The sequence below is a fragment of the Sander lucioperca genome, chromosome 8, assembly GCF_008315115.2.
Source record: "Sander lucioperca isolate FBNREF2018 chromosome 8, SLUC_FBN_1.2, whole genome shotgun sequence".
Taxonomy (NCBI): domain Eukaryota; kingdom Metazoa; phylum Chordata; class Actinopteri; order Perciformes; family Percidae; genus Sander; species Sander lucioperca.
Genome location: NC_050180.1, coordinates 37,946,696 through 37,969,019, shown reverse-complemented (window position 1 = coordinate 37,969,019; position 22,324 = coordinate 37,946,696). Strand labels below are relative to the sequence as shown.

The 22,324-nt window shown below is 41.2% G+C and overlaps 1 protein-coding gene across 1 annotated transcript in view; it reads right to left on the bottom strand.

The window, feature by feature from the left end:
- The window catches only part of pdia5 (protein disulfide isomerase family A, member 5), a 65,484-nt gene that overhangs the window by 10,778 nt on the left and 32,382 nt on the right, over positions 1-22,324 (bottom strand). The window contains exons 10-15 of the mRNA XM_031323651.2: positions 21,082-21,153; positions 19,024-19,160; positions 6,353-6,423; positions 5,439-5,602; positions 4,818-4,948; positions 679-749 (exon numbers count right to left, since the gene is read on the bottom strand). Of these exons, the coding sequence (XP_031179511.1) occupies positions 679-749; positions 4,818-4,948; positions 5,439-5,602; positions 6,353-6,423; positions 19,024-19,160; positions 21,082-21,153 (646 nt within the window). The remainder of the gene's footprint in view (positions 1-678; positions 750-4,817; positions 4,949-5,438; positions 5,603-6,352; positions 6,424-19,023; positions 19,161-21,081; positions 21,154-22,324) is intronic.

Here is a 22,324-nt window from a genome sequence, read left to right as displayed (position 1 = left end):
ACACAACTGTTTAAAGGTTTTTTTCAGACATTTACGGTAGAGTATGCAATAAGTGGCTGCAATCACTCTGCAGGCCTCAATACTCATTTCAGAACAGCTGCATATTTCATGAAACTCTTATCCGACACCTCTTGAGCTGACAGCAAAATCAAAAAAACGCAGGTGTGCCGAGTACAGAACATAAAAGAATTGATTATAAAGTGTCATGTCATTTGAGCATGTAAATCCAATTTGACTGCATTACATACAGAATCAAGTCCATATTGTAGAAACAGTTCGGGAAATATGCGTGTTTACTTTCTTACCCAGAGTCACATGAAAAGATTGATATCAATATCCTCAGTGTGTCCAGTACAGATACACGGCCCCGGTATGTTTAGGGTGTCAAAAGCTGTTTTAATTGCACAGTGCATCTTATGCACATATAGAAATGGAAAAAGAGACGTTTAAGAGACAGTTGGCTTATGATTGGCTATATTTTATGACCAACAACTATTGGGCAAATTGACAGCATGCAGCAATCTAGTTTCAAAAGGTTGTTAGCTTTGAGTATGGCGGTAACTGTCACATAAGTCTGTAAAACAGCAGAGGCACATCAGTCTGTATTGTTATCATGATTTAGATTTAAGTTAGTTTAAATGTGTGTATGTGATTGAATGCGTAAAAAGCAACGCTAACCTTGCGGTCCTCTTTGAAGAGCTCTGCTGCCGTGGTGAAGTGGGGAACAGCGTTTTTACAGTGCGGACACCCTGGAAGAGGAGGAGAACATACAGATGGGATATTATTACAGCTCATCACCACACATTTACATAACATCTCACTTCATGTCCTAAACAGCACCTTATACAGGCACTAATACACATGGACATGATGCTACTAATATGCACACATTCACAGATACAAAGAAAACCACATCATTTACTCAAACATGTTCATAAAGCATGAGGCCCCTTGACAATCCTGCAGGTGTTTAGAGGTTTACGCCACATTAGAGACGGCTCACTGGTATGTTACGAGAGACTGTAAATGTCTTTATTGCCATCCTAAACACAACCTTTCTGTCTCTCTCTGCTCCAGCACTCCAATATGATCCAACTATACATGAAAGTTGACCAGGTGTATGCTAACTATAAATCAGGATAGGGAAAAGATTTTCTGATTCTAGCTACATCTTGCTAAGAAGGGGAGGATGTGTTGTGTCAAACAGTGTAACAACTGTGATTGCATCTTTTCCCTTTCTTTCCTTTCTGTTAAAAGTTTGACTTCCTGTAAATGCTATTTGTGGTTTTCCTTCTTTAGTTGCCAATGTCAAGGACCCAGTCGTTTTTCTGTTCATTACAATCAAACAGTTGTTGCTGCAATTTACTTCAAATTGAACTGGAATGGGAAAGGTGAAAAGGGCAAGAACACCTCTTGAAGAAGAAAAAACATCTTGGCAGTTGGTGAATAGATAAAAGCTTTAGTACAGAGTTAGGGTTAAATCACTAGTCAATCAGCCCTTGTCAGAGTCACAGATGGTGTATTTTTAAGACCGTTTGTGGGTTATTTTTTGCGGGAGCATTTTTTTCACACAAGCAGTGGCAGTTTTCTCATAAGTTTACTAATGCTAATTCTGACAGTGGGGTCGGGATTTATTGAGATGTTGTGGGCCAACTGTACAGTAGGTCCTGATTGTTAAGCTAATCACTGCTGACTGTTTGTACAGATGGGTTGGTTAATATGTGGGTACCAAACCTTACACCCATGTTTTTTATCATGTCATTCTAAAACCATGAGCATTCTGCTGCTATAACAGCCTCCACTCTTTTAGTTTAAGGCTTTCCACCAGATTGGATTTGATCACAGACACAAGAGGCTAAGTGAGGTCCAACACATCCCAAAAATGTTGGATAAGGTTGAGGACAGGGTTCTGTACAGGCCACTAACGTTCTTCCACACCAATGTGGAAAAAACATTTCTTTATATGTAGTGCTCTAACTAAGATTGAAGCCACTAAGAAGGAGATCATCCAAAGAGCATAACAGATTATTAAAAGGTACTCATTTAAGTTGATTTAAAGTGCTCCTATAATGCTCATTTTCAAGTTCATAATTGTATTCAGAGGTTATATCAGAATAGGTTTACATGGTTTAATTTTCAAAAAACGTCATATTTTTGTTGTACTGCACATTGCTGCAGCTCCTCTTTTCACCCTGTGTGTTGAGCTCTCTGTTTTAGCTACAGAGTGAGGCATCTCACTTCTGTTCCATCTTTGTTGGGAGTCGCACATGCGCAGTAGCTAGGTAAAGGACTACTAGCCAGTCAGAAGCAGAGTCATGAGTCAGAATGAGGGCGTGCCACGCTAGCAGCTAGGCGAGCATTATAACGTGTGTTACAAAGTGATGTACGTTTGTCTCTGAAGTAAAGGCTGGACTACAATAGAGCTGTTTGGAGCAGTTTGTGAACAGTGTTTTCTGTTTGAGATGGTAAGTCCCTTTGGGGTGGACTTTGGGCTTTTTCACTTTGTAAACCTATAACGTGTACAAAAAAGATATATAACACAATAAAGGAAAGGGAAAAAGCCAAAAAGCATAATATGAGCATTAAGCATTATCAAAATGTACAAAATATATTCAGTTACCCATTGTTGATCCCACTGTAAATGGATTTCAAAGGCTACAAGTGCAATGACGGATAGTAGCCACAGTTCTTATTGGGTATTTTTACTGTTGCCTGCGTAGCCACAAGCATTCATACACAGATAACTCTACCTTCAACTCAATTATACATCAACTTTGCAACCGTCCATTTGCCTTTTCAGAGCTTCCTCTCAAAACCAGTGTTCAACACAACTCAGAAATCCATTTCCTGCTAAAGTACCCTTTTAGCTGCAACATTAATTGGCCTTTTAAACCTTTAAAGGTTCTGTTGCCATTCTGATATATCAAAAACACACCAGTGTGCCATGGATTTCCCTCACAAGAAGAGAAGAGACCAACCAGGCAGGTCACTGTAACAGCTCAGAGGTTGCAGTGGGGCATCACACCGTACGCCAAGTAGAATAAAGGTAGGTCTGCTATTGATAACAAGACCTGCCACTCTCATTACTCTTCTACCTGCACATTTCCACTCGCTTTTCTCATATTAATGACAGGCAGTGAGGTAGAGAGAAAGGCAGACAGATGAATACAAAGAGAAATGAACAGTCTTTTTACCATCGCTCATAAAAAAACAAAAAAACAATGTGCAGGCTGCAGAAGTAAGCAAAGCAAAATTAATATAACATTAAATGCACCAAAATGTTTGTATGGAACTGAGCATCACTTGGTAGGTATTAAATTAGCCCATGCTTAAATTTACCAATGTATGTACAAAAAAGTCAAAATCAACTTAGTCCTTCCTGAGGTCAGGAAAGAGCTGGCGAGAGAGAGAAGATATGACAACATTTAGTTTTAGTTTAGGCTCAATTATGCAGAATTGACCCAAACTTTTGAAAAAGATACAGATAAAAAAGATAAAGATACTGATAGTTCTGTCAAAAGCATCTGCAGCCTTGAAGTCTTAGCATGCAGCTGCATCTCATCAAATGCTCTATTAGACACAAGCTCCGTCACTGATAGGAGACCAGTGAGCAGGGTGCAGATGGGGTGGGAGGGAGGCAGGTTGTTGCTGCCTGATGTGCATCTGGAGCATCTCTTTGTAGAAGGAATCACCAAAGGCCTCAACAGAGACAGCAGACTGACCGCTGTGCCCCGTCTGGCTTTGAAGCCCTCATCAGACTCAAAAGGGCAGAGGTGCATGTGTGTGCATTAATAAATGATCAAGTTAGCCACTCGGTATTCCTTCTGCATCTGTGTGTTGTTTGAGAACTCAGATGAAGTGTCATAACTATGGGTCCTCACATTTTTAAAGACAAGTTCAACGACAGAGACTGTGGCTCAGGAGGAAGAGCGGTCTTCACTAATCGGAAGGCTCCTGTGTGAGTGTACGTGTAAATGTTTATCCCTCCCCTCCCGATGATCAGGTGGCACCTTGCATGGTAGCCTCTGGCATCAGTGCATGAATGTCTGGGTGATTGTTGTTTTATATTGTAAAGCGCTCTGAGTGGTCGCTAAGACTAGAAAAGCGTCCATTTACACAGCCCATTTTGCATTCAGGATCAAATTAAAATACTTTTATTTAAATTTAATTAATTTAAAAAAAAAAGTATATATATATATATACTGTATATATAATCAGTGAAATTGACCAACACTGTAAAAACAATATTACCCATCCCTCAACTTATATTCAATCTCCTCTTTATCATATCACCTGCAGCTATCTCAGCTTAAACCACATGCGTTAAATACAGCTGGCCCCCCCGTGTATTCTGGAGGATTGGCTCAAGATATTCTAAACTTAAAATTGAACTACAGTTAGCCAGATGTGTCCAGTTGGAGAACAGATGAATGCAATGTTAGAAAAACAGTCCACTAAGTCTCTGAAAGGACTTAACTATAAAGCTACACTATAAAACTTATATTTTTTTCCAGGAACGCTGAAATATGAGGTGGAACAGTGCTTTGTTTTCTTTTTTAACTTACACAAATCTATTCTCAGTCATGTGAATCATTCCTCAGTTTCCCCATGGCTTAGGTGGGGTTTATATACTGACGTGATGAGGAGCTTGACGGGCAGTTACGTAAGCACACTGATTTAAACCCAGGATACAACTTCACACACAATATTTTGACCAAAACAACCAAGCATATAAAACTTAACCATTTGAGAAAAGTGTCTTGTGCCAATTACATTATAGCCTTTTTGGTGTTATATCAATAACTGTAAGCTCTTACAGGGAGCGTAGAACATGACCAGAGCATGTTTTTTCTTCTTTAGCGCCTCTCGGAAGTCCTCTGATCCAAGATGGCTGATGCTGGAAGGCTTGTCCTCCCAAGACTGTTCTGGTGGTGGAGGTGCCTGGGGACTGCAGACATGAAAGAGAGCCAAGCAGTATTTATTATGTTTACAAGGAGGGAAAAACACTGCTTTAGGTTTACTGTAAGTAGTAAAAGTAGTGTATATAGAGATATGGCGTACGCATATATTGTATTTACCTTCCTGTTTCCGAAAAAGTGAAATGTTAACGTGTGAATACAAATGATATAATAGAACACTGTGAGACTTTATGTCAGCCCTATATACATTGATGTCTGTTGACCTCTGGTCACACACGTTGCCTTTATGGTTAATTGCAACAGCTGGACTGATGTCATCGCAGGTCCATTACATTTCAGAGTAACCCTTTCCAAAGATAAATCTGTTCACTGGAAGGACGCAGCGAAAACATTTAAGACTAAATTACTGCAATGTACATGAGTTTGAGTCAGTGTCTAAACGTGTTAACTTTGCACGGGCCGCATTTGCTGGACAAAAGTTAAGAAGTGATCGAGCTGCCTGTGGTGTGTGTGACTCACTTGTGCATGAACTCGATGATCTTGTCTTTGCTTCGGAGATGTGGCAGCGTGTACTTGTCCTCACCTTTCTCGAAATACTTAACAGTTGGGAAGCCGGAGATCTTGAAGCGCTCCCCCACAGCCTTGTGCACTGTGGAGTCCACTGCTGCCAACACACCCGGACTCTGTGGAGAAATAACAATAGCAAGCTTCAAGTCAACTGGGGTAAAATAATAATAACTATAGCGTGATCCGTCCAATAAGACCAATAAAGGTCCCTTAGACTAACCTGTTACATGACACCAATTAACATGAACTAATCTACAAACAATCCAAGTTCAACCTGGTTGGTGTGTGTATACACATGGTGTGTGTATATACCCTAAAAGTGCTGCATTAGTAAGACTAGACGGAAGGAGGATAACAATAAATGCTATGCTGGGTCTTAAGGGCTCAGGGTGAAAAAGGCTCCAGTACATCCATATTAGATAATGTCCAGGCTTTTCCCATTGACCTCCGGTGCTGGGCAGAGAGCCACAAGGAGAAGGTCCAAGTGTCGGGCCGGGGGGACGCTCATGGATGAGATAATTGCTACAGTCACAAGGCTGGAGGTTTATAGGCCCTGCCCCTGGCTGGGGAGTGTTAGATTACCACAGAGGACAGAATGGCGGAGAGGAGAGGCGAGGCACACACCCGACTAATCAGAAGCACATCGAGAGACGGGCTGCAGGACAGACCGACCAGCATGTCGGCTGCATCCGCCAAAAGCTTTCAGGCCAAGTAGAGGGATTATTATGATTAGTTAATGAGGCGTCGCTGCACCCGTGTCGTTCTATATGTTTATCAAAGTGTGAGATATGAAACAAAGAACAAAACACACAGGCCTGTAGATAAGCATGCTGCACGTAAACACAAGCAGAGGTCATGAAACTTACGTCTGCACCCTTGTTGAGTATTTCAGCAGCTTCATCATACTCTGGCTTCATCTTCTTGCAGTGTCCACACCCTGAAGGATTCAAAACACGCATTATAGCCCAAACCCATGATGGGTTTCTGAAACTGATAAGTAATATAGAACAGTCATTTTCTTATTAAAAACTCAAAACTAAACACACATTTCTGGTAATAATCCCTAAAAACTAGTTATCAAAATGTTGGGACAAAGATATATGTAATGCTGAAGGGTGTTTTACAGTTTACTATCAAATAAGTAAAGTAATATAAAACAACATACATATACACATTCTAAACAGTAAACTTAATAAACATAAAAACTAGAAATAAAAATACAAATACAAATACAGCAAAGACATTTAAATCTTGAATTAAGAAAAATTAGGATCAGAAATACATGGATATGCACGCTTTAAAAACATGTACTGAAACGTATCATGTCATCAGCCAATTACATCAGCCTGCTGTCTACAGCGGTCACATCAGAGTACATGACAGATGAAGGAATCACCTTTCAATCATGCAGAACAACAAGAATTAACTGTATATTCCAGAAGAAATTACTCCATAAAACCAACGCTGAAAGCCCAATGATGCAATCGTTGCACATTACGTCCTTGAGCTGTCTAGTTGAATCCATGTGTTACCAGCTGTAATTCTCTGGTGTTTTGCTGTTTCACCCTGGTTTGTCAGTGGGTTTACTGCTGGCATGCAGAGAGTGAAACTGTAAATGAGATGACAAGAGTCTTTCATGTTTACCAGGAGAGTTAAGTCATGTCTGATTACTTACTACATGCCACTTTCAGGCATGGGTGTGTGTTTGTGTCTGAGTGAGCATGTTAGAGGCAAAACTTGAGGCTCAGAGCTGGGTGTGAGTGAGTGATGAGTACAGTAGTGAAAGAAATAAGAAGAGGACAAAGGGGGAGGAAGAGACAAAGGGGAAACTCTGGAGGTATGACTCTGCTAACGAAGTGACTTTGGGAGTGTGAAAATAGTTTGGTTTTTCAAAATTATGGATGCAACGGTTGTGAAATTTTGAGCCAATACCTTAACCTGATGTCGTCATACTCAGATTCTAGTCAGAATATGAGTGAGATACTGCTCCATTGGGCTGTGATTATGAGGCGTGTTTCAACTGAAGCAGGAAAGAAAATGCCTCTGCACTCAATTGGATAGACCTACAACCAATCAGAGCAACGGACATAGACGTCACAGAAGCTGCAAGTCAAAGGCAGGCTTCGACAGAGCAAAGGCAGAGGTGGCAGTTTCCGTGTTGTGTGGACGGATGTGGCAATTAGAGGATGGATACCCGAACCACGGGCCTGGTTTGGACAGATATTTAGAAATGATGTTCGGGTTCGGGTGGGCTTGGTCACATCAGCGCGATAAGGCATTGAACATTTTAAATTTAAAAAAGCTTATTATGTAGGTGCGCGCCTGTGTTAACATGCGCTTGTTGCCCCGTGTGCGCTGATGCTCATCTGTTGACATTTCCGAATGCCTTCCTACAGTTGCTTAATAAAACCGGCCTTCCACACAAACAAACGTACACATGTGTCATTAGTATGAGAAAAAAACGATATTTTAACTGTGTCGGGGTCGGGCTCGGACATAAATATCTTAATCTTAATCAATCCTTGGTCTTGGTGATGTTAAGCTCCAGTGAGCTTCTCTTGAACCAAAGTGCCATTGTGTTTACATACTGCTTGTAACTGGACAGGGAGTCGTCATCAGTGAGGTTGACCACCAAGGCCATGTCATCCGCATACTTAAATAGCTTGAGTCTGTTGCTTCTGCAGGTGATCTCATTTGTACAGATGGAGAATAGGACAGGTGACAACACACAGCCCTGAGGCACTCTGGTGTTTAAAATAGTGTTGGTGGACTTAAACCCATTTATCCTCACATGCTGTGGTCTGTCCTTTAAAAACTCCTTAATCCAGAGCGTCAGATTGGAAATTGGGTTAAAGGAGAACTCCGGGCAATTTTTACGTTAATCCTGATCGCTATAAGTATGTGAGTACTGTCGATAGCAAAAAAAACGAGCCGAATTGGTGCTAGCTAACTGGAGCTGCTGCAGCTAACGCCGAGAGCTCCCACTTAGCTAAAACGGCAGTTTTGGGGGCATATCATAAAGAGTGCCTTTGTGCCTCTTAACAGACACAAAATGCAATTAAAATGTCTGTGCAACATGAACAGGGCCCTTACATGACAACAAGATGCGTTTTCAACTCAGACATTGTTTAAATTCACCTACCCTGTTAGCTGCTAGCTGCCGTCTGGGATGAGTGAGTGTGTTCAGCCAGGCTTCGATAATAATCATCAAGCAGCAGTTCCCTGTGTATTTGTAGCATATATTTCCATTTTGTGTGCGATCCATCTGCCGTTGGTGAATAGTAGTCTCTGCAGTGGCGAACTGTGTGTTAGTTGCCTTAGCCAGGCTAGCAGGCCCGACCGGCATCCTTCTACTTCTTCCCCGCATGCCGCGGCCGACAACAATACACGGACGCCCGCTGGTCTGGTGGATGTCCTCCAGAGGACAGTTCATGCTTTCGCGGCGAAATTTTTGCGGCGAAAAAAGTTTATTTCCCCCTCAAAAATAGGTAATTGAGCACTGTAGTGGTTATGATCATATCAGTGACTATGTAACTACATGGAAACGGGCCAAATGATGCCTGGTTCTTGTACAATAATAGCGTTACTGAAGGCTGGCTCTAGCTCCATAGTTACGTTACTCCAAGCTTCTTCCCTTGTGAACACCTCCGCTCTTCACTCTTCTGAAATCCCACGGGACTTCAGCGCAAGACTACCGCCAGCCTTCTGTAACGCTGTTACTTTACAAGAACCAGGCATCATTTGGCCCGTTTCCATGTAGTTACATAGTCACTGATATAATCATAACCACTACTGTGCTCAATTACCTATTTGTGAGGGGGAAATAAACTTTTTTCGCCGCAAAAATTTCGCCGCAAAAGCATGAACTGTCCTCTGGAGGACATCCACCAGACCAGCGGGCGCCCGTGGATTGTTGTCGGCCGCGGCAGGCGGGGAGGAAGTAGAAGGATGACGGTCGGCCCTGCTAGCCTGGCTAAGGCAACTAACACACAGTTCGCCACTGCAGAGACTACTATTCACCAACGCCAGATGGATCGCACACAAAATGGATATATATGCTACAAATACACAGGGAACTGCTGCTTGATGATTATTACCGAAGCCTGGCTGAACACACTCACTCATCCCAGACGGCAGCTCGCAGCTAACAGGGTAGGTGAATTTAAACAATGTCTGAGTTGAAAACGCATGTTGTTGTCATGTAAGGGCCCTGTTCATGTTGCACAGACATTTTAATTGCATTTTGTGTCTGTTAAGAGGCACAAAGGAACTCTTTATAATATGCCCCCAAAACTGCCGTTCTAGCTAAGTGGGAGCTCTCGGCATTAGCTGCAGCAGCTCCAGTTACCTAGCACCGATTCGGCTCGTTTTTTTTGCTATCGACAGTACTCACATACTTATAGCGATCAAGATTAACGTAAAAATTGCCCGGAGTTCTCCTTTAACTTGCAGCTGTTGGTGGCGGTGCAGAAGAGTGTTGATGTTCACAGTATTGAATGCAGATGAGAAATCCATAAATAAGATCCTGACAAAGTTGGGAGAGTCAAGGTGTCTTGTTACAGTGTCCAGAAGAGTCAGGCTGGCATCCTCTACACCTCGCTTTGATTTATATGCAAAATGTAGTGGGTCCAAGCTCTCTCCGACCATGGTGATGAGTTCATCTGCAACAACTCTCTCCATGCATTTGCAGAGGATGGAGGTAAGCGCCACAGGCCTGAAGTCATTCATCGCTTTGACATTGGGTCGTTTGGGAACGGGTATGATGGTAGTTTCCTTCCACGCCCTGGGTACAAAGCTGGCATCAAGGAACAGCTGGAAAAGTTGTGTCATCACACCAGCTAGCTGAGGTGCACATTTCTTTAAGATGCGTCCCTTCAGTCCATCCGGACCAGGAGCTTTGGTAGAATGGAGACGGGTAAAGATGGAGGCAACCCTCTTCTCCTCCACACAGATGGATTCAGAGCAATGGCTCATGTTGTGTGGATTCCAACCCTCAGCAGGATCTGCATTGTTGAACCTGGCATAGAAAGTATTCAGTTCCTCTGCAAAGGCAGCAGGATCTGGGCATTGGATCGTGCCAGCGTTCTGAGTCCTGCCCATCATGGTGTTAAGACACTTGCAGGCATCCCTCACATCTCCCTTGGTGAACCTCTCCTCCATTTTGTTCTTGTAATTCAGCTTGGCAAGCTTGATCTTATGCTTTAGCTCTTTTCTGAGATCTTGGACACGTTGTTTGTCTCCTTGAATAAAAGCTAATTTCTTCAAATTTAGACAGAGTTTGAGCTCTTTTGTAATCCAAGACTTGTTATTACCAAAGAGCTTGACTTGTTTAGATGGAATGACACTGTCTGCACAGAATGATACATAAGAGCAGATGGACTCATTAAGTGTGTTCAAGTCACCATTGCAGGCCTCAAAGAACATTTCCCAGTCTGTGAGCTCAAAGCATCCCCTCAGCCTTTCTACAGATTCAGTATTCCAGACTTGGATGGGTTTTGTCTGAATCTTCTGTGTTTTTATTTCTGTCTGTTTTTAGGCAGTAGTAATATCACATTATGTTCGGACAGACCAAGGGCAGGATGGGGCTTGGATACATATGCACCTGGAATGTTTCCAAAACATAAATCCAGCATCCTATCCAATCGCGTTGCTGATGTGACATACTGCTCTAATTGGGGGAGTAATGGGGTGACGTCACAACTGTTGAAATCCCCAAGCAAAAACACGGGCTGATCAGATGCCCTGGAGACGGCATTGTTGTAGCATTCTGAAATGCGCTCTGATGCAAGTTTGTTGTCAGGGCCAGGTACATAAACAAGGATCACAGTTATTTGTTGGAATTCATGGGGTAGATAGTGGGGACGAAACGACACCACCATAATTTCATAGTGGCGAGAGCTGTGCCTCTCACGAACAGTGTAGTTCGTTGCCCATCATTAACAGCCATGCAAAGACCGGCCCCCGACTGATTTCTCTGTTCTCTCCGTGTCCCGATCATAGCGAATTAATGTGAACCCATTAAGGCTTAATGCAATGTCCACAGACAACCACGTTTCAGTGAAACAAAATAAACTTGCGTTTCGATTGTCTGAATCAAGCTTAACCAGTGCGGAAAGTTCATCCATCTTATTGCGCAGGGATCGCACATTTGACAGAGTGAAAGCAGGAAATGGTAGCTTACTTTCTCATCTTCTTAACCTGTTCCTAATTCCTCCTCTCGACCCTCGTTTCCTCCGTATCCTTTTCCTCAACATGATTTTCGGTATAAGATCCAGTTGGCCTGTTGTTATTGACTGGCGAGCTTGTAGCTTTAGAAGGTCCGCTCTGGCATAGATGCGTCTCGTGATTTTTCGATTGACATGGTCCCATCAAAACTCTCAGAACTTGATGCAGATTGGGTTTTAGCGTTTTACAATTTACAATTGTCCATATCTCCTACACCCATTGCCACTGTTTGTAGTGTCGGTAAATTATGTATAATATAATTAAATATATTATCTATAGCCTTCAATCACGAGTCGCTCAAACAGAGGGGCGCCCCGCGTCTCGTTGCCATGGAGACAATATATATATATATATATATATATATATACACACATACATATACACACACACACACACACACATAATATATATGATCCAATCTAAAAGAGACTCAGATCTACAACAAACTACAACAATTTAGAATAGTGCTGTCAGTTAAACGCGTTATTAACGGCGTTAACGCAAACCCATTTTTACGGCGTCAATTTTTTTATCGCAAGATTAACGTTCTTTTTGGCATAGCAAACTTTGTAGTTTTTTTCACATGCTGTTGCAACAACTAGTAACGTTAAAAAAACTACAACACCACACCGGATATAGCTAGACCGGAAACAAAACAACAGGCACGCCACACAGACTTGTTTGGGCTTGCGAGCCGGCCAAAGAGTAGTAGGCTAACGTTACGTTTTGAGTGGATGGCGAGCGTGAGACGCCGAAATGGATGCCAATAAGATTCTGAATGGAAAGTCTGGTTCCAGAAATGGTTCCATTGACAAGACCAAAGTGATCCGTGTGTTTTGTCGTTGTGAACTGAGCTATCATTGCAGCACGTAAAGTGTGAAATACCACTTGATGGCCAAGCACACAGCTGATGCGAATTCTCCGCCCCCTCGTCAAAGCCAGGCGACAAAAGCACAAAGCAAGCCAATCCACTTTTCCATGTTGATAATAATTGGGTTAATTGGGATAATAATAATAATTGGACAAAAAGAAATCTAGGGACATTTAGAATAGATAAAAATGGGCGATTAATGCAATGAATCACATTTAAATATTTTAATCTTTGACAGCACTAATTTAGAAGCAATGTATGAAAGAATAAAGGGTACAAAAAGTATGAAATCAAAGTGCAATTGCTGACGTCCGTAATAGCTGATGTGAGGTCAAAACAACCAAAGAGACAAACTATGTTGACACGACCGAGCATAACTCATTTGCAACTTGTACTACAGAAAAGCGGTGGAAACTAATTTCTGTTATGGTTGATTACACATATGATGGCAATCCAAAAAAATTAAAAAATATAATATTTTTAAAGACCGCACTCCCAAACATGGACGAATATATCGCCACAGCGGCTAAACGATCTTCTGCAGTCTACTATGCCTCGACCACAGACGTGCTTCTATGTTAAAGCAATTCATACTTGAATATTCTTCAGTATTATATTACATCGTCGTTAATATTTTTGCAGAAATATCCTGCCATATCATGACCCAATTCTGAGGCAATATTGTTTATTCATGGTAATATTTTTACTGTATCAATATATATCATGAGTAGATTTCATAAAATAATTAAACTGATGTTCCAACTGTTTCATTATTATGCACAGCATTAATCTCTCTATATGTTTCTTTCTCAATTTAAAGCTATAGTGTATAGTTTCTATCGCCCCCCATGAGGAATTCTAAGTAATGACAACAACACTGTACAAGCCATATGTAATCCCCCACCCCTCCTCCACGCAGCTGCTAGTAGCCAAGGAGGACACGGAGGATTAAAAAAACATGATGGACTCTTCAGAAGAGGTACTTATCGTCACTTGAATTTCTGAGGGCGAAAGTCGCCCGGCGACACAATCTTCTGAACATAGTCATACTGAGAAATACAGAGAAAGTTGTGTGGAGCTGATAGTCTTAATTAGCTTTGTAGCAACTCATTTGGCAATGGCTTGAATGTAACGGACGTTCATTAATATCAAAACGTTACGCACTAAAGCTTTAAGTGCAAAAAACAAATTCACCATTAGCCAAATATTGTACCTTACTGTACATTAATTAAAGTGCCCATATTATGGAAAAAACACTTTTTCTGGGATTTGGGGTGTTATGTTGTGTCTCTGGTGCTTCCACACACATACAAACTTTGAAAAAAAAACATCCATGCTATTTAGAGTGAGATACGGTTTCTGAATGTGTCCTGCCTTCAGTCTCCGGGTGAGCTGTTCAAAATGGGCACAGCTTGTGACGTCACAAGCCGAAACGAACTGGCTAACCGCAACCATTAGCTCGTAGCGTTAGCATGCTAACGCTAGCATGCTAACGCTAGCATGCGACCTCGTTCTCAATAGCAAAGCACTGCTACAACACACACAAGTTCACCATAATCTACAAAAGAACTACTTACATGTGCGCATGTGCGAGTGCAATCAAAGATAGTACAGAAGAAGAAGAACAAAAGAGGTCTCACTCTGTAGCTAAAACAGAGACTAGCTGAAAAGAGGATCTGCAGCAGTGAGAGAGAGCGGTGCAGTACAACAAAAATATGGTGTTTTTTGAAAATTAAACCATGTAAACCTATTCTGGTACAACCTTAAAATACAATTATGAACCTGAAAATGAGCATAATATGGGTGCTTTAAGAAGCAAGCTGTATAGCTGTGTATTATCTGGAGATAGTGGTGTGTTTGTGTGGATGTCTTTGCAACTCTTCTTTTCAACAAATCTGTTTGAGCTATGAGCATAATGAATACACTCCCTTTTTGGTGTGGAGGTGTGTTTAATATTGCATGAGCAAGGAGCAAACATTTTATTTTTGGATCTAAAATGAGTTAACAATATTTGTCTCACCAATGTATTAGATGTTTTTGTCTCGTTTGATCAGGGATGAGCAGTGTGTTTTATGTGCCCGTAGCGCTGTTGTGCACAGAATCAGGAAAAAAATGTGGTACACTTCTTGGTTCATTTCCAGACCTGGTAAATTGCCCTTGTCAAAACAGTTCAGGAATTCCTTTCTTCAATATACAATGCAGAGCTGGCACAGGCTATAAATCAAACGCAATATGCCTTGTGGGAAAAAAAAGCTGCTTCTCTTTCAACTGAGTCACTGTGGTGTGTGATCATCAGATTGTGTTGAGGCTTACCGGAGAAACAGAGTGGATAAAAGACTTTGTCTGACCCTTTAAACTGATGAGTAAGAGAGAAAACCAAATGTTTGTCCTGTGCTCTGCATCAGCCCAGCTCCACATTCAGAACAAATGGTGCATGATGGGTAGGGTCAGCGTGTGTGTGCGTGTGTGTGTGTGTGTGTGTGTGTGTGTGTGTGTGTGTGTGTGTGTGTAGGGAGGGGGGAGGGGCTTACGGAAACACACTGAAATATTGCTGATTCAGGCTATAGGGGAAAAGTCGTCAGAGTCAAGAACGAACAAACTGACCACGCACCACTGTAGCTGTAATAAAAACTGCTACATGCTAAAAAACAAAAAGGCTGCTGAGTTCCTCAGCAAATGTTAGATGTTAGGGTGTTGTAAGGTCATCTTCTCTGGGTCCACGGCAGCAGTAAATTGAGCCTGTGGCTACTTGCTTAGTGGCCAGTCATGGGAGATGTAAAATTCAGACCTAATAACTTCCTGATGCACCAGCTGCAGCCCGGAACACAAACATTTAGGAATCAAACATTGTCATTTAAAGCCATATCTGCTGGAACAACGTTCTGTATTTAATATTTTGCTATGCTTTCTTTAAACAATATTGGCAGAGGGGAACTTTTGTTTTGGTCCGGAAACATAATCAGGCTCACTCTATTAAACAGAGCATTCAGTTGGAGGTTTTACCCCCATAAGAAGCTGCACGCAAACAACCCCCACTGAGTTCTGTTCAGAGGACGGTGAGAAAGGCTGCGCTGAGAGGTGGACAGAAATGCAAGCTGATGATGGTGGTCGGGAGACCATTAATCTCACTCTGACAGCAGGTCCATTAAGAATCTGCATTGAAGCAGCAAAGCTGGGCATCTGTGTGTGTGTGTGTGTGTGTGTGTGTGTGTGTGTGTGTGTGTGTGTGTGTGTGTGTGTGTGTGTGTGTGTGTGTGTGTGTGTGTGTGTGTGTGAGAGACAGAGAGAAAGAGAGAGAGATAGAAAGAGATATATATATATATGTGGTGTAATTGTGTGAAATAAATATACATATATAAAAATACATATGTGTGTGTGTGTGTGTGTGTGTGTGTGTGTGTGTGTGTGTGTGTGTGTGTGTGTGTGTATGTGTGCGCTGAAAGATGTGATGCAGTTTGTTTTAGCTGACTGCCCTTGATTTAAGAGTGTGGGTGACTGGATGCTGTCCGCAGGGTGAGTCAAGGGCAGGACAGGCGTCTGTGAAGCTATGACACCACATAAGGACACGGAGGACTAGTCTGCTCCCTGCACTGTTCTAACAGACTCAAACACAGTATATTAGGATAGATTAAGGATTGTGAAAAAAATGCATCCCTAGTTATTCAGTCATGTTATCTGCTCCTAATAACTACACCAACTAATGACACTAAAGCGATCCCTGCAAGTTAGCTCAATAGTGTGCGGTGTCTGCTAATGCTTCAGTAAATGGTGACATAAAAGTGAGAACATCAGAACTTGATATCATTTTCAATATAACTCTAAAACCTGGCAAACCCCTGTGTGACTATCAAAAACGGTACAGTATGCTCTTTTGATACTAGTAATCTCCCTCTACTGTAATTCATTTTATTTATTATTAGGAATACAAACAGCTAACATTTTATGGGGCTTTTGTTTTGACACAGCTTTCAGTGAAGATGACAATTTTGTTTCCAGGAGTTATGGCCATTTAGACAAAAGAATGAAACCAGTGTGATCAACTTTATTGTTAATTGAAGTTATGCATGCATATACTATAATATCATTAAGGATGATTTGATGTGGCTGTTCAAAGTGAGGTTGTCGTCAAATAACACACCAAGGGTTCTACAGTGCAGAGAAAAAATATGGGTGTATGAACCTAGTATGTCATAATGATGCCATTTAATGTCATATATATGCCTGTATTTATGCATAATATATCTATATGTATCTAGATCAATCATCAGAGTCATTTCTGTGAGTTCAACACATGCAGGGGAAACAGCATAGCTTCATCAAAGTTAAATTCCAACAACTCCATAGCTGCCTGATTTACATGTACATTTACATTTAAAAAAGATAAACCATACAAGCAGTTAGGTAAACACTACTTCCTGACCAACAGCTGGTCTAAGTGGCTGCATGCAGCATCTCAGTCTATGATAGTCTGGGCGTCTTGCGTAATGGTTGTTTTTACATTCCAAACAGACTGACCTGATGAACGAAATTATGTCATTTAGCTCTTTTTATTCAGTGGAGCATGTTTACAGAAATCCCACGTCATGACACTTTTTCTCGCCAATTGGCAGACGTTAGTTTAAATATTGGCGCAAAAATATTTTTGTGTGTTAGGCAGTGAATAATGAGATGGTGGATGAAGCAGGTCCCACTGCAGTGTGTGAGTGTTAGGATGTCTTTTTATCACTTCAACAGCTGGAGAGTGTGTTTGCCTCTGGGTGGAGTGCAGTGCTCCCGGCAATCTGGAGGTATGAAAACTCTGCAGCGGTGTATGTAATGGAATTTTGAAAACAATGGATCATCATTATGGGGAAAGCTAGGGAAAAGAAACGCCTTCTTATTTATTCATGTATTTTTACTGCGTGGAGATAGAGATGAGCACAGAAGGGGAAGAGAGCAGTTGGGCAGGTAGAGAAAAGGAGAAAGGATGAGGAGGTGAATAGTAGGTGGAGGTGATGTAGTCAGAAGTAAAGAGTAAGCTGAAAAGAAAAAAGAAAATAAACAGAGGTCCAAAAATATTTTCAACACGATTTAGATTGTGTCACGTAGCTGTTTCACTCGGAATGCATTTTTTAAATGCGTGAATATATTTGCATGATTTCACAGCTACATTGACCAACATGCCAAATCCTCTTTGGACAACTCCCTCACATGCAGGGTGCCTGAGGACGGCTGGACCAAAGCAAAGGAATCTGGAACTGGAAAAGAAATCTAACCCACTGACGATATCGGGCATGTTTACAAAGTTTTGCGTAACAATGACAGTATGGTGCATGAATGAAAACGACAAGCAGGCCTATGTAAAACCATATGGCAACAATGAAGTATTCTGCTGTAGAAGATGAGCTTGTGTGCGATCGTATGATACAAAAAGCTAATGCAGCCAGCATGTCTTTGGGTTTGTTTTTCATTTCAAGTCTCTGACTGTTAATACTTAAGCATGACAGTGAAACTGTGATGTTGTTTGCGTGACTAAATAACAGCTCTGCCTGAGAGAATCTGCAAAACAATGTTTTCCACAGCAGGAAAAAATGTGAACCTCATCTGACACATATTTTGTAAATGAAACTACTTTCTCTTTTCTGAAGACTTGCTATGTATTTCTGATGGTGAAAAGGGGGTTGCTAAAGGACAAGGCTGGTAATATATATATATTTTTTTTTTTTTTTTTTTTTTAAATTGTCAATGCATTTTATGAAAATACCAAAACTAAAAAGTATCGTCTTTGTATCCAAAGTTTGATATATAATCTTATTCCTCTGTGCTAAAGAGCTCCACTGTTGTCCAAAAACTATTAAAAACTCATCACAGCATTGTACTGGGTGACAATGACATGCTTCTTTCTTCGTAGTTAATTCTGAGTCAATCCCACATACAGCGTCCTGCTGCTGTATCGCACACAAGCTCATCTTCTACAGCAGAATACTTCATCACCAAATGTGTATTAATCCACAGCTGAAATCTGTCCCCAAAAAATCCACTATTGATTTTTTAACAGTAGTCCCACAGTCTTATTCTTGGAGGACCTCAATACTACCCCTACCTAGAACTGGCACAGGAGTTTCACTTATCTTTTCGGTGCAGAAACGATTAGCTATATAATGTTTTAGTCAATCTACTGAAAATAAATCAACAACACTTTGATAATTCATTAATAATTTATTATTAGAAGTTATTCTTTAAACATGCCAAATGTTGGCTGGTTTCAGTTTCTGTGCCGCTTTACTCTCTTTTATGTAAATTCAATATCATTTGGGTTTTACAACTGATCGTTGGAAAAGAAAAACAGCATTTTAAAGATATCAACTCTGGGTACTTGTGATGTTCATTTTCACTATATTATGGATTGATTATGAACAAAATAATTGGTTGCGATCCCTGCTCTTTTGTTTTCTTACTCACAGGGTGCGTAGAACATGACCAGGGCTGCAGGATGTTCTTCCAGGAAGCTGTCAAAGGACTCATCGGTCAGGTGGAAGACTGGGGAGTCTGTCTCCGTCCACGGCACCTCGGGGGTCTTTGGCTGGGTGGGCTGAGGGCTGAAACAGGAAGGGGATATAGCAAGGGCAACAGAGGTGAGGGACATTTTAAAAAGAGACAGAAAAGAGACATTCAAGCGTGTAATCTGTATGGAGCAAAAATCTGACACAGCTGTAGCCCACTCTCCACCCAATATGTCATACACACACACATCTGGACCAGAGCAGCTCCGCCTTGATGACAGAGCACAGTGCTGCAATGCCAAGAAGAGTGGACACAGATATAAATAAGTGCACGCAAGTCGCATGTGCACACGCACACGCACACACGCACACGCACACACACACACACACACACACACACACACACACACAGACACACAGACACACAGACACACAGACAGATTGTGCAACTAGGGTGCTGCATATCCTCCAGACATGTATCTTTCATCCAGAATGTCATCTGTCTAGTATACATCTCTTTGATATATAAAAAGCTCAGGATCACTAGTAGGAGCACTAATGCAATACCATTGGCAGTTCTGTCCTGGGCTTCCTCTATACGACAATACCAACCGTGTGCTACCCCATTATTGGTGTGACACTGCTGCAGAGGACAGATTTGATAACCACTACTTCTGTTACCTCTACTTCTGTTTCCACATTTTGCCTTGAATCCAGACTCTCGAGTAAGGAAAAACGGGGATTGGTATAAACTAGATGTCAAGAGATGTTTTGATGTGCAATGTACAAAAGCAAGCAAACAGCGTGATGAGAGAGTAACTATTGTTCCTGTTGGCAAAAAACAACAAAAAAAACAGCTGTATTCTTTGCCATAGGTATAAAATTTCCCGTCAATGCAAAGAGCAAAGGGTAATGATTCAATCCAGTGAAAAGGGGTGAATCAAGTGAAACTGAGAGGGGACTAAAAGAAAAAACTGAGACAGCTGAATCTGAACATAAGAGAAACTTAATCAAAACTTGGGAGGCATGGTAGGGGTGATAAACGGGGGGAGGAGATTAACAAATCTGAGGCAGAGAGTGCTACAAAGAGAGCACAATGGACACGACGACTACAAAATATGAACGCAGCAAATTAGACCTTCCTGAAAAACCCTTCAACAACGTTGAACTTTTTACCATATAGAAGATATTTATGTGTAAATGAAGGTCAGTCCATCCATTCAAATTTTTTGTTTTGTGCCAGAGAGAGGAAGAGAAAACTAAAAAAATGTGTTTGTTAAACTCTGTTTAACCTTTTTCACTGAAATATGAGGTGTAATTATTATCAAGATTATCCCTTAATTTGAAACATGGCAACCAACCTTTCTAGCAACATAATTGCCTGATTGCAAGGCTTGGCACCACTTCTAAATTATACTGCTGGGCTCTGAATGAGTAGAATGGATAGAGCAGTAAAGTCTTAGGATCCGGGAGGGAGTTGTTATGCCTCTTGGCTAAAGAGTGTGTAGCTAGAATACATCCTCTGCCTGTCTGCCTCCTTTTCCTGTGATAGCTGCGAAAGTGCTGCTGTGACCTCTCCTTGCAATCTTGTGGACAGTCATGGCTTTCCAGCCAGGCCCTTAACACAAATGGAAAAGGGAGATGGAGGGAAAAAGGAAGCAGGAGAGCCAAGAGACACCGGGTTACAGGCAGAGAGGGTGAGGCAAGGTGAGAAAGAAAAATGAGACAGGAACAGAGCAGGTGTAGATTGATGACACCTTGGCAAGGTGAGTGAGGGTTAAGAGGGACAAGAAAAGGTGTGATGAAACCACAGTGAAAGGAAAAACTGATGCCAGACATTTACTGTTAGAGATTAAAGCTGTTTACTTATTGTAGGAGACAGAAGGCAAAATGTAGTTTGAAAGCTCTGTTCTTAGTTCTTCAGCTAAAACATCTGTGGACACAAACATCTTGAAGTCTGCACTTTAATAAGTGTAAATGCATCTTCAGTGGGTGAAGTGATTAGGACCATACTTACTTCTTCATCCAGTCTGCCATATCCTTGGCAGTGGCTCCGTAGTTTTCATAGTGGTAAAGGAACTTCCCCTTCCTAAAAGATAACAGAGCACAAGAACAAGATGATCTCTAAACCATCTGTCAGCAACGGACACACACATGGCTTGGTACTGTTTAAAGAGTTTTACCACAGCCAATATGATATCTGTCATTTGATGTAAAGAAAGAAAGAAATCACAGAATGCCCCTAAAAACGTGATCAGATTTGGAATTTTCTTTATACATGTACCAGTTTAGGTCAATATCCTAATCCTAGATTAAGCCATCATTTTATTTTAATTAAACTTCCATCTTCAACATACACTCACACAAATCGCGCTGTTGTTACATATAAATGCACCGATAATAGCAACAGTATGATTTTTATTTACTCATGTTGGCACAAGGTGGTGATTACTGTATGCATATAAATCTGAGCTCATTTCACAAAAACACAAAAATCAGCAGCTTTATGAATTAATTACAATTTTTGGCCACAACGTTTTCTAAATGCACCGATTGCTTAGACAGTGTGGGCAAAAGCTGTCCGCCTAATATTATTATTTATATCATATAAAACAGCGTTTATTGTTATTTTAACAAAATAAGACAATCTAGAATGAAGTTAAAGTAATGACATAAACAAGCAAGCCTAAGAATCTTCTGTGACAACTTTCAGTTATTGATACTTGACACCGAGGAAACTCAAACTCAACTTAAACCTCAAAGTAGTGAGGTTTGATTCCTCCTCACTTCCTGCAGAACATACTCTGAAGAAACCGAGTAATCCAGGTCATGTGTGATGGAAAAAAAAACACGATCCTGCACACAATCATAGCAAACATAACATAACCCAGTTTCTAAGACAAAGAGCTTGGTCAGACATTTAAGAAGCAGAACAGCTCAAAGCCAAAAGGAGCTGACAAAAGGCTCTGATGAAAAGTTCAACAAATGACTGATACTCTTTCCTCCGTGTATTTTGTATGTTAGCATAAAAGTGCTCATCAGAACTGCCAGTGACTTGTCGTAATGCATTTGAAATGAGCTGGAAACATCTCCTCAGCTCCACACTCTGAAAAGATTCAAAACTTAAGCAGATTTTCTTCACAGGAATGAGTTTATCTACTCTGCTATTCGCTGTGACTAAATGAAGGCTGAAAAGCCCAGGGCTGAAGGATCAGTGTCAATAGTAACTGGCTCTGGCCAGTGAGATTCTGCAAACACAG